At 45.9% G+C, this 12,324-nt stretch overlaps 1 protein-coding gene across 8 annotated transcripts in view; it reads left to right on the forward strand.

Annotated features, from left to right (window-relative positions):
• ARSG (arylsulfatase G) overlaps positions 1 to 12,324 on the forward strand; it is a 2,325,381-nt gene that overhangs the window by 2,220,898 nt on the left and 92,159 nt on the right. For all 8 annotated transcript variants that reach the window (XM_086930959.1, XM_086930958.1, XM_086930961.1 and 5 more), the window contains one exon: positions 9,715 to 9,835. In XM_086930959.1, coding sequence (XP_086787085.1) covers positions 9,715 to 9,835 — 121 coding nt within the window. The remainder of the gene's footprint in view (positions 1 to 9,714; positions 9,836 to 12,324) is intronic.

The raw sequence follows: 12,324 nt of genomic DNA on the forward strand, positions 1-12,324 counted from the left end.
TTAGATATGGAGAGATTAAGTGATTTGCCCAGGATCACAGGATGTTGAGCCAAAACCAGACTCAAGTCTGATTCCTCAGTTCCAAAGTCGGCAGCTCTGACCTCAAGCTCCATTTTCTCCCTTCCTCTACCCATGCTCAGGACCTGTCCAGTGATTACACTCTTAATATCTACTTCATACATGAAGCCTGTTTCAAAATGCTACCATGTTGTCAAATCAGTGGATGAGGCACAGGGAAATAATTATTTGCCTAGGATCAAACAGTTGGTTACGTTAGGAGACCCAGGACTGCATTGCACTCCTACTTGGGGAAAGGCTTTATATTTACCACTGTATTATGTTTACATGACTATACAATGCGACTGGGCACCCTCTATTGTCTAAGATAATATGTACGATTCAGAAAAGGGGGTAGTGATGAACAGAGTGTCTGAATTAAGCAGACCACTCTTACCCAGTCCAAAGATCAGGGCTTCATCCATCACCGTTATTTATCTCACTGCACCATCCCAGCTCAGAACCTGGCTATATGCAAATCAGTCTGTCCCTGGCCCAGTGCATCATGGGAACAGGGCAGACTAAACTACCAAGCCAATTCTTCACCAGAAAGGAGACAAGCTACCGGGGACCGGTTTCTGGCATTTCAGCCGTCTTCGGCCCGGCTTGCTTGAATCCTGATGGTGCAGTGAGAAAGGGACTCATGTCTGAGTATACCCTGCCACACCTATAGTGGCCAAAAACGATTCAGAAAAGGGGGTAGTGATGAACAGAGTGTCTGAATTAAGCAGACCACTCTTACCCAGTCCAAAGATCAGGGCTTGATCCATCACCGTTATTTATCTCACTGCACCATCCCAGCTCAGAACCTGGCTATATGCAAATCAGTCTGTCCCTGGCCCAGTGCATCATGGGAACAGGGCAGACTAAACTACCAAGCCAATTCTTCACCAGAAAGGAGACAAGCTACCGGGGACCGGTTTCTGGCATTTCAGCCGTCTTCGGCCCGGCTTGCTTGAATCCTGATGGTGCAGTGAGAAAGGGACTCATGTCTGAGTATACCCTGCCACACCTATAGTGGCCAAACACGATTCAGAAAAGAGGGTAGTGATGAACAGAGTGTCTGAATTAAGCAGACCACTCTTACCCAGTCCAAAGATCAGGGCTTGATCCATCACCGTTATTTATCTCACTGCACCATCCCAGCTCAGAACCTGGCTATATGCAAATCAGTCTGTCCCTGGCCCAGTGCATCATGGGAACAGGGCAGACTAAACTACCAAGCCAATTCTTCACCAGAAAGGAGACAAGCTACCGGGGACCGGTTTCTGGCATTTCAGCCGTCTTCGGCCCGGCTTGCTTGAATCCTGATGGTGCAGTGAGAAAGGGACTCATGTCTGAGTATACCCTGCCACACCTATAGTGGCCAAAAACGATTCAGAAAAGGGGGTAGTGATGAACAGAGTGTCTGAATTAAGCAGACCACTCTTACCCAGTCCAAAGATCAGGGCTTGATCCATCACCGTTATTTATCTCACTGCACCATCCCAGCTCAGAACCTGGCTATATGCAAATCAGTCTGTCCCTGGCCCAGTGCATCATGGGAACAGGGCAGACTAAACTACCAAGCCAATTCTTCACCAGAAAGGAGACAAGCTACCGGGGACTTTTTTGTCCACCATAAGCGTGGAAGAGTATACTCAGATGTGAGTCCCTAGCTCATTGCACCATCAGGATTCAAGCAAGCCGGGCCGAAGACGGCTGAAATGCCAGAAACCGGTCCCCGGTAGCTTGTTTCCTTCCCAGTATAAGAATTGGCTTGGTAGTTTGGTCTGCCCTGTTCCCATGATGTACTGGGCCAGGGTCAGACTAATTTGCATATAGCCAAGTTCTGAGCTGGGATGGTGCAGTGAGCTAAAAAACGGTGATGGATCAAGCCCGGATCTTTGGACTGGGTTAAGAGTGGTCTGCTTAATTGAGACACTCTGTTCATCACCACCCCCTTTTCTGAATCATTTTTGTCCACCATAAGCGTGGAAGGGTATACTCAGATGTGAGTCCCTAGCTCATTGCACCATCAGGATTCAAGCAAGCCGGGCCGAAGACGGCTGAAATGCCAGAAACCGGTCCCCGGTAGCTTGTTTCCTTCCCAGTATAAGAATTGGCTTGGTAGTTTGGTCTGCCCTGTTCCCATGATGCACTGGGCCAGGGTCAGACTAATTTGCATATAGCCAAGTTCTGAGCTGGGATGGTGCAGTGAGCTAAAAAACGGTGATGGATCAAGCCCGGATCTTTGGACTGGGTTAAGAGTGGTCTGCTTAATTCAGACACTCTGTTCATCACCACCCCCTTTTCTGAATCATTTTTGTCCACCATAAGCGTGGAAGGGTATACTCAGATGTGAGTCCCTAGCTCATTGCACCATCAGGATTCAAGCAAGCCGGGCCGAAGACGGCTGAAATGCCAGAAACCGGTCCCCGGTAGCTTGTTTCCTTCCCAGTATAAGAATTGGCTTGGTAGTTTGGTCTGCCCTGTTCCCATGATGCACTGGGCCAGGGTCAGACTAATTTGCATATAGCCAAGTTCTGAGCTGGGATGGTGCAGTGAGCTAAAAAACGGTGATGGATCAAGCCCGGATCTTTGGACTGGGGTAAGAGTGGTCTGCTTAATTCAGACACTCTGTTCATCACCACCCCCTTTTCTGAATCATTTTTGTCAACCATAAGCGTGGAAGGGTATACTCAGATGTGAGTCCCTAGCTCATTGCACCATCAGGATTCAAGCAAGCCGGGCCGAAGACGGCTGAAATGCCAGAAACCGGTCCCCGGTAGCTTGTTTCCTTCCCAGTATAAGAATTGGCTTGGTAGTTTGGTCTGCCCTGTTCCCATGATGCACTGGGCCAGGGCCAGACTAATTTGCATATAGCCTAGTTCTGAGCTGGGATGGTGCAGTGAGCTAAAAAACGGTGATGGATCAAGCCCGGATCTTTGGACTGGGTTAAAAGTGGTCTGCTTAATTCAGACACTCTGTTCATCACCACCCACTTTTCTGAATCATAAGATAATATGTAGCCATTTTTAAAAATCACACTGACTAGTAGTTTTTACATTGAATCCAAATACTCCAAGCCTTGCCAGAAAAGGAACAGCAGCACAATAAGTTCAAAAATGTGTTTTCCCAAGAGCACACAATTTGGCCAAATTGGAGGCTGGGATTAAAAACTCCATCTCCTGCTTCCACATTTCCAACTAGTCCACCAGACCACAACTGGGGTGTCGGTGATTCTGTTGGCAAGACAAGTGACTGCCCCACTGAGGGAATTGTCAGTTTGTTATGGGCTTCCCAGCTTTAAACAACATAAGGGAGTGAAACTTCACTCGTAACAGGTTGCACAGCGTAAGTACACTTATCACATAATCCAAGTAATCCAAGAAAACTAATTTTACAAATTTGTATGTGACACTTTATATTATAGGCCTTTATACATTAATGGCCTGCTCACAATGTACATGAATTCATTGTATGCACTCTTATGAATATGTTACAAAACTAGACCATGGTTGCTAAGCCTAAGGGATTGGAGGCCCCTATCCTACACCTCGTAGCCATGGTGGAGAAATGAAAGACCTTGCGGAGGGCCCTTTTTCCCTGGGCCCGGCAGCCATGGTTCAGTGCTGCCAGACCCATGGGTAGTGGGCTACCGCTCCTAATTCTCTCAATGCTACAGCATGACTGATAGGCCCAGGAGAGGGGGTGGCTTGTGTGGGACCCCACCTGTGGGCCCAATTGTATTTGTCTCACAGCCCTTTACCCTGGCCCTGTGCATGGGCATATGTCAGGGGCATAGTAATCAGTAGTGCAGCAGGTGCAGTGGCACAGGCTCAAGAATAGAAAGAGTTCAAATCTTCCAAAATTATGGCTTTACTGTACTCGGCAACCAGTGGACGAGGGTGAGGGGACGCTTTTACTTTGCACCATGACACCATTGGTGTGGTTCTTTCCTTTCCTTTATGGGCTTCACAGCCATGCTGCAGAGCTGTGAGGCCTGGAAGAGGCTCTCCCTTCACTGGCTCTCGCAGCCATGGTACCCACTCATGAGCTTAGCAGCAGGGGACACCATAGTTGTGAGGCCCATGGGTCCTCTATCAGCGGGTGTAGCTAACAATAGTGCAGCAGGTGCAGTTGCACCACGACTCGAGGATGTTAGGGACCTAATGCACCCAAGTTATGGCTGTATTTTACTGTCTGGTATCATTTTGTTCCATCAGGGTTGATGTCTACATTTCCACTATGCCACTGGTTTCTTCTCCCATGCACCGCACAGCCACGATCCAGAGCTGCAGAGATCAGACAAGGCCTATCCTCCCTTAGGGTTCACAACCATAGTCCAGTGCTGGGGGCCCAAGTGAGGGAGTCTGCTGCCCTGGGGTTTGTAGCACAGTTCCGAAGGCAAGAGGCAGCCTCTGAAGGGCGTCCCCCGAAATAGTGTAGGAAGTGCAATGGGACCATGGTCTAGAGGAGTTGTGGGCCCAAAGGAACACAACCTTTCACTGTATTTACTGTCCAGTCAGTGACTAGAGGGTAGTGGGAATGAACAATTTACCTTGCTTGCACGATGGTGCATGGCAGCATTGCTACACCACTGTTTTCCGCTCGCTTGCCCCACACAGCATGATCCAGTTCTGCAAGGCTCAAGAGAGTCCCCCACTCGCCTGAACCTCACAACCATGGTCCAGTGCTCTGAGGCCTACCAACGTAGAGTGGCAGGGTGCAGGATTGTTCTTCATTTAATATGTTTGCCCTGGATCCTTTTGCAAGCTCCTGCTGCATGCCAAAGTTTTTTAACTTGTTTTGCTTGCCAAGGGATTGATGTAGGCAAGCAGGATAATCAATAGGTGGTACACAACATATAGATTAGCTGGCAAGCCTGGGGCAGTCCATCCCAGTGGTATGCCATAGCACTGACTCTGGGAACAACCACTATACAGAGGTGGCCAGCATTTACTAACATGACAACTGGGAGGCAGGACTTGTACCGAAGGACTGAAATAAAGTATTTCCATGTGTAGAACTTAAAAATATGTTTACTTATTTTATTAGTTATAATGTTTATTTTTTATTGTTTTACAGTTATGTGAACCAAGAAAATTACTTCTTGCAAAGCCTCTCAACCATAGTCAATTGATGGGAATTCCTGTAATGACATTTCCTGTGATTTCACATTGTATACAAATTAGAAGGGCCCCACACATTCCCTTTCTGCCCGGGGCCCCAAAAGTCCTAATACCGGCCCTGAGGAGGAAAGCATTGAATAGCTCTCGCATTGTTTTAATTTAATTTGTATATTTCTGATTTGGGGCAAAGGACTTTTCTCCCATATTAGGTAGAGAGTGTTAGATATGGGGGTCTCTAGTTGGCAATGGTATTCACCTTTGTCCAAATAGGGACCTTACTTCTATGTCAGGATAAGGGGATTACACTCCTTAATAACCCCTGCTCACCCCCTTGGTATCTTGGCACAAGCAGACAGGCTTATCTCAGAGGCAGTGTGTTAAGCATTTGTGAATATACACAGTAATACAGTGAATACACTACAGATGGACACAACACAGGTTTTATAAAAATAAAAACAACAAAATCCACAATACTACACTTAAGATTACTTAAAGGATGATTAAAGTTTCTTACCTCAAGTTGATGATAAATGTGACAAAGTTCTCAACAAAGTACCATCTCAACAGAGATGAGTCGGTTCCGTGATCCGGGGGAGATGATGCGTCGGGCCTCGATGCTTGCGCAGAGTAGGGGATGCATCGTAATCCTTAGCGGTGCGGAGGTGATGCGTAGATTCTCGGCCTGCTGGCCTGTTGCGGTGCGCAAGATGGCGCCGCGATGTGATGATCCGGTTGTGATGCGAGAAGATGGCGCCCTTGATGCGGCGATGACGATGCGTAGACGTCCTGGCAGCCTCGCGACGACTCTGTACTTTGGAGCCACGACAGGGCCTGCGACACGCTTCTCTGGTGATGCGATGGCGACTCTCACAATGGCGTCACGCTTCTCCGGTGATGCGACAGCAGGCAGCTTCCTCTCATAGCGCTTCCAGCTCCCAGCGACACGCAAATGTCTGGAGTTGAGAATTCCCAGCAAGGAAATTCAGAGGGGAGCTGGAGGTGAAGTCTTTTGTCCCTGAGACTTCAGCAGGAGGCAAGCACAGTTTAAGCCCTTGGAGAATTTTCTGAAGATGAAGAAAGTCCTTAAAAAGTTCCTTCTCCTTTCCTTGGCAATGAAGCAACCACTGCAGGCCAACCCAGTAAACAGCACACTGGCAGAGGAGCAGTAAAACGCCTGCAGCTTCCTTGGTCCTTCTCCTTGCCAAAAGGTTTCTTGTTCCAGAAGTGATCTAATTTCTTGGGATCAGGGTCCCAATATTTATACCCCATCATCCTTTGTTCTCTGAAGGCAGAGAGGCCTCTGCCTAGTCCAACCCCGTTCCTGAGCACTCTGTTTACATGACCCTCTTCTTCCTTTCACTGTGCAGGGCAGAGACAGCAGCCGCCCACAGGAGGTGGATCCAGCACAGGGGAGGGAAGATACAGCTCTGGAGCACTTTGTTGACATGATTCCTCCTCTCCATTCACAGTGCAGGGCAGAGACATCAGACAAGCCACAGGAGGTGGAGCCAACATTGTAGAGGGAAGGCCCAGCCCTATTCAGGTCACAGGTGCAACTCCTCCCTCCCATCTAGATGCAGATCTCTCCATTCACCACTGTGCTGCCCCAGCCTGTCTTCTGGAATTCCCCAACCCTGTCACTCACAAACCCAGACAAGGAATACACAACCTAACAGAGGCAGTTAGGCAAGAAAAAACCTACTTTCTAAAAGTGGTATTTTCAAACACAGAATATTAAAACCAACTTTACTAAAATATGTATTTTATTATCCTGAGTTCAGGCATTCTAAATTCCAACTTCTGCCATGTTCCCTGAGTCAGTTAGGATTATAAGAATGTAATAATCTAACTGCCCATTCTAGCCTATGGAGAAGAGGTAACCTTCAATTGTGGAAAACGAAAATGGCTGTAATTCACTATTAGGACATGCTACACACATCAGAGCATGTCCTACCTTACACTTACAATGCACCCTGCACTTGGGCCTACCATAGGGCTGTCTAACATGAAGCAAAGGGAAGGTTTAGGGACTGGCAAGTGGGTGCACTTGGCCAAGTCGACATGGCAGTGCTAGACTGCAGATTTCCAAAAGAAGGGAGGCGAAAGGACACTATTTACCACTCAAGATGGTGGAAGGTCCAGTAGCAGCTTAGTGTCCGTACTGAGTACTAGAGATGCAAGCAAAAAAGGGGGGGTGCTGCACTGTTCTTGGAGAGAGATGAGGAAGTAGGGAAAGTTTTAGGGAGGGTTTTACCTGGCGTGACCAAGGGTGTTCCAATGATACCCTGGGGCATCCATTATGTTGGATGTAATTGCCTCACACACCCCGAAGAGTGTCATGCTTCATCATCGGCGGTTGCTCCTCGTCGGGGAGGCGGTGCAACCCCCGACGGGCTCACCTCAAAGAGGGGCTCTTTGGCGGAGATCTTTTTCCAACAGCCTTGTGGTGAAGTGGGGGTATGTGGGCAGGATGGTGTATTCCTGTTAAGCTGGTTAAAATGTAGCAAGGGGTACCGGAATGAACTTTATTCTGGGGGTCCTCTGGCTACGGTTAAAAGGTGGGGCTAGCTTCCTAGGTGTCAGCTAATTAAGGTTGTGTGACCCTAGAAGAGGCTAGAAGTGAATGTGGTCAACATGTTTCTCGCTAAGGCTATATTAACCGCGATTCTTCAGGACCAAAGTGAAAACAACAACATGCTAGTCTCATATGTGTTGTGTTTGTTACCTTAGTGGATCCTCCTATGCCTATTGGCCATATGCTAGAGGCCACATGAGGGATCGGCGGTGTGGTACAACAGAGCTGAGCCCTTAGAGTGTGGCTTCATTCATCTGAGTCCGTATGTGGTGACCTACCCCTTAACCGCCGAGCTCGAGTGCTGCAAGCCCTCCAGCTAGCATTTGTTTTACAAGCCCTGTGCACACATGGTGCACTGTACTAGGGGCTGACAGGTAAATCAAATAACCCAATCATGGAATCACCAATTAGTACCTCAATTTAACATAGGGAGCACTTGCACTGTGGCACTGAATAGCAGTTGCACAGTACCCAAAGCATATAACCAGCAAAAACATATCAAAACAGAGGAGGCAATCCGTCAAAATGAAAGGGAGACTCACTCCAATGATGCCTGGTCTAACAGAGAGCATTTTAACCATATTAAGTAGAGAGCACCTGCCTGCATTTTTGTATGGTATTTACAATCTTGTGTGACCAAACTGAACTGAGTCTGCAAAAGGCATTAAGGGCCACATGTACAAAATTTGGGGATACCAAATTGCGATTTTTTGCAAGTTGCTATTTGGAATTTGCTATTTTTAATGAATGAAACTTGTTGACTTTCAGTTAGCAATTCCTAGTGGGTTGCAAGTCGACCTACCTCTTGAATATTGATGAGGTAGTTCATAGTTTGCAACCCATTAGCAATCACACCAATTACAGCGATGGCGCCCTGCTGAGGTCAGCAGGCCACCATGTCTGTGATTGCTTCTTAATGCAGCAAACTTTTTTTCCTTTGAAATGCATCCCAATTTCCTGAAAGGAAACCGGAATGCGTTTCAAAAGAAAAATGGAACGTTAAGCTTAATTTTTTTAAGAGTAGGCAGTAGGGTACCCCTACCCGTTTGCATATGGATACGAACTTCTTCAGGTGCTGGTAAAAAATGCGACCGTAATTCAGTTGTGATACATTAATACATACAACTGCAAATCGGTATTTGGAAGTGGCGCCCTAAAACATACCACTTCCAAATACCAATTTGCAAACACAAATTGCGATTCGGTAACAAGTTACTGAATAACAATTTGGCTTTTGTACATTAAAAAAATTGCTTTTTTTGCGGTGTAAATGGCCTGTTCAGCGAATCAGGCCTTTCGTGATCTCCAAAAAGATTCATACTTGTGGTCCTTAGATCTTTGGTGTCCTATTGTGCGCTTAATTGACTCTTAATAAATGAGCCTAAGATAGTGGGGTTTGGCAGTTCTTTGTGGTTTTGTTCACAGTATATTGGATTTACGCTAGAGATAGCCATCTCATAAAGATTTTTGGGAGTTCTAATTGATGACATGCTGAATTGGGATCCAGCTTGGAAATCGGAAACTCCTTCAAAGAACCAGAGGTATTTGCGGTGTTGTATCATGCAGTTTTGAAGTGAGTGTTTTTTTAACACTGTAAACATTACCATTTAAATAAAATAAATAAACAAGTTGAGGAAATATATTTTATACTGTACAGTTGAAGGATGTATCCATAAGACGACAAGCACATAAGAGGAATATGTAGAACATATGCCATGTTAGGAGTACAAGAGGTCATAAAGAGGTTCATTCGTGTTATGTTGTAGTGAAATGAGTTTCTTTACAATACATACTTTTTAAGCATTTGAGTACTATACGAAGTTCCCTTTATCTGTAAGTACTTCATTCTATTTAAACTCTCATATTGTATCTGTAGATGGATATCCTCTTTACTTTTATACATTTGCACTAAGTGACTTACGGAACATTGTATGTAATATACTTCTTATCACACTTTGATTTCCCCAGTCTTTTAGATATATTTCCCACTTTGGCGTACCTGGCAAATGCGAGTCTGCCACCCGACAGGCACTTCGATGGCGTGGAGGCATCGGATATTCTCTTTGGAGGATCACATGATGGACACAAGGTAAGTTATACTCCGCATGTACTTGCTATTGAAAATAAGTGCTGACACTATACATGTGCTATAAATGTTAGATTGCAATGTTTAGGGATAAATTAAATGCAGGTAAGAGGGTTCAAATTACAAATACTTATTGAACTAATTCTTTCTTTGGACTCAAATAGATGAGAACAGAGTTATAAAACGCTGCGCTTATCACTTGACCTGAAATAAAGATGTCTTTTGATGTGCCATTCAAGTTTGTAAACTACCCAGGTATGGGGAAAGCAACCAAAGCCAATTTTCTGTACATTGGCAAGTCTCCAGAGGGTGGTTGATGGTTACTAGACGTGCCTGCAACCCCATACAATTACCCAACCCTTGATTCAAGATAAAAAATGAATTCCAAAGCCACATATAATCCACTTATCTACAAGACCAGGCCACTGGCGTATCAAAACTTGAGAGGGCCCCCCTGCAAAGTTCGTAGAGGCGCCCCCTCCGGACTCAATCAGGAGCTTTCAACCAGTAACCCAATGTCTTACAGTACCTATGAGATAATCATATAGTCTAAGATTGAGAATGCACCATATCATCAGACAACACATTCTAAGCTATAACTGTGTGAGGATGTTATCAAACTTCGATGCTCTGGCTCAACGGGATGAATAATTTGCCACTTGAGGAGCACTACCCAGGAGCATTATTAGTCTCCAGGATCATCGCTAATCTACAGCAGCAAATACATTTATACTCCCATCAAAATATTGTGCATTGTGCATGCTTAATAGAAATCCGTCTGCAACCATGGTAGATATGTGCTCGGGTATTCCAGAGTGCTGCCTATGTCACCAGGGTGCTGCCCAGTATGGTGCAGTTAATGAGTACAGTGTAGTGCCTAAATGTTCCATGATGGTACAAATAACACCCGGGTCCTATTCAACTTGGTGGACGTTGTCAGAGTAATACTCAGTATGCCAAGATGCTGTCAGTAACATTAAGGTGCTGTTATAGTAATGCTGTGGTTCTGATCATTATGACAAGGCGCTACTCAATACGTATACAGTTTTTCCCAGTGCTCCAGGTGTACTGCCTATTGTGCCACAGTGCCTTAATTACATTTCAGTGCTGGTTTTCTTGAATTAGTCATGACCTTCGGACTACAGGGGCCAAGTTTGTGCTAATTAATTGTAACCCCAGTGTACTTTGTTATACTAGAAGGGGCGGCAATGCTTGTGCAATCACAATGGGACATTCCCTCATTTGCATGGGGTATAGGTTCATACAAATGAGGAAATACTTTGACATTGCATCCGTAACATCCTTATTACGCAATTCGAATAGAGAAAATAGCTGTTGGGATGCCCACTGACTATACCCCACATAGAAGTGTTAGACAAACAGTGCACCTCCGAAGGGTGCCCCTAGTGATGGTGAATGAGTGTCCTTTGGACTACCAGGCATTCTCCTGCAGTTGAGTGCAGTACAGCAGGTCCCAGTGAAAGACACTGTCTTTTACTAATGCACTGTCACCAGCGCAGGTGCATACTACTTGCCCCTGTGGTAAAGAAAGTAAAAAGAAATTGTGTAATTTGGCCCCCTAGTGAAGAGTGGGCTCCTGCCAATGCACCCTAGATATAATTCAGGAAGATGTTCTAATGTGCTGGAGTATATCATTCATTGCTGGTTGTTGGTTAGTGGAGGAGTGTGGCTCACTGATTAGAGCGGCAGACCCTGATGCAGAGTTCTGGCCCGGGACCAGGGTTCAATTCCCGACGCGGCAGGGTCCTGAGCCCAAAAATGTCCACGGACTCGATAATTCTCGCCTCGGTGCCTACTCTAATCATGGGGTCCCACGCTGCAACTATGGGCAATATCTTGCTTAATCTCCACTTCGGCGGCCAACCCGCTGCGGGATGCCTGGCTTTCACCTTGGGGATGCCCAGTAGGGGTTATCTCACAGGAAAAAAGGCAGGACGGGTTCCCAAGGCAAGCGCCTTGATGCCTTCGGGTGATACGTGCGCTATATAAGTCGCAATACATTACATTACATTACGTTCTATGCAAAGATGTGTCCCGGAAGGTACACTGTGCGGCAGAGGGTCACATTGGGATTGCAAGGTAAGGACCAACCATTGTCCATGCTCCTCCGTTTTCTTCTGCCACCACAGCCTCAATTTTCTGCACAGTGACCCTTGCACATTTTTTCGTACTGTGATTAGGAAGCTGCCCCATGGTTCCTTGCTGGTTTATGCGTTGGAATTTGTTGATCAAAACTACCCTTACCTTAGCTCATTTGGGGACTGACACTGACAGACTCCATTTGTTAAAAGTACAAAACCAACATGGGCATCTGTGTTTCTTAATCACACTGCTACTCGAATCATCAATTTTTTTTAAATCCTCAATTTGCTAGTAATTTCTCGAAAAGTGACTTTAGTTCAGTAGTAATTTGTAAAGAAGGTAATTTTTTCAGCAAGAACTATACTAGAATACAGTATCCGTATTTATGT

Source organism: Lissotriton vulgaris, chromosome 7, assembly GCF_964263255.1.
Source record: "Lissotriton vulgaris chromosome 7, aLisVul1.2, whole genome shotgun sequence".
Classification (NCBI taxonomy): Eukaryota; Metazoa; Chordata; class Amphibia; order Caudata; family Salamandridae; genus Lissotriton; species Lissotriton vulgaris.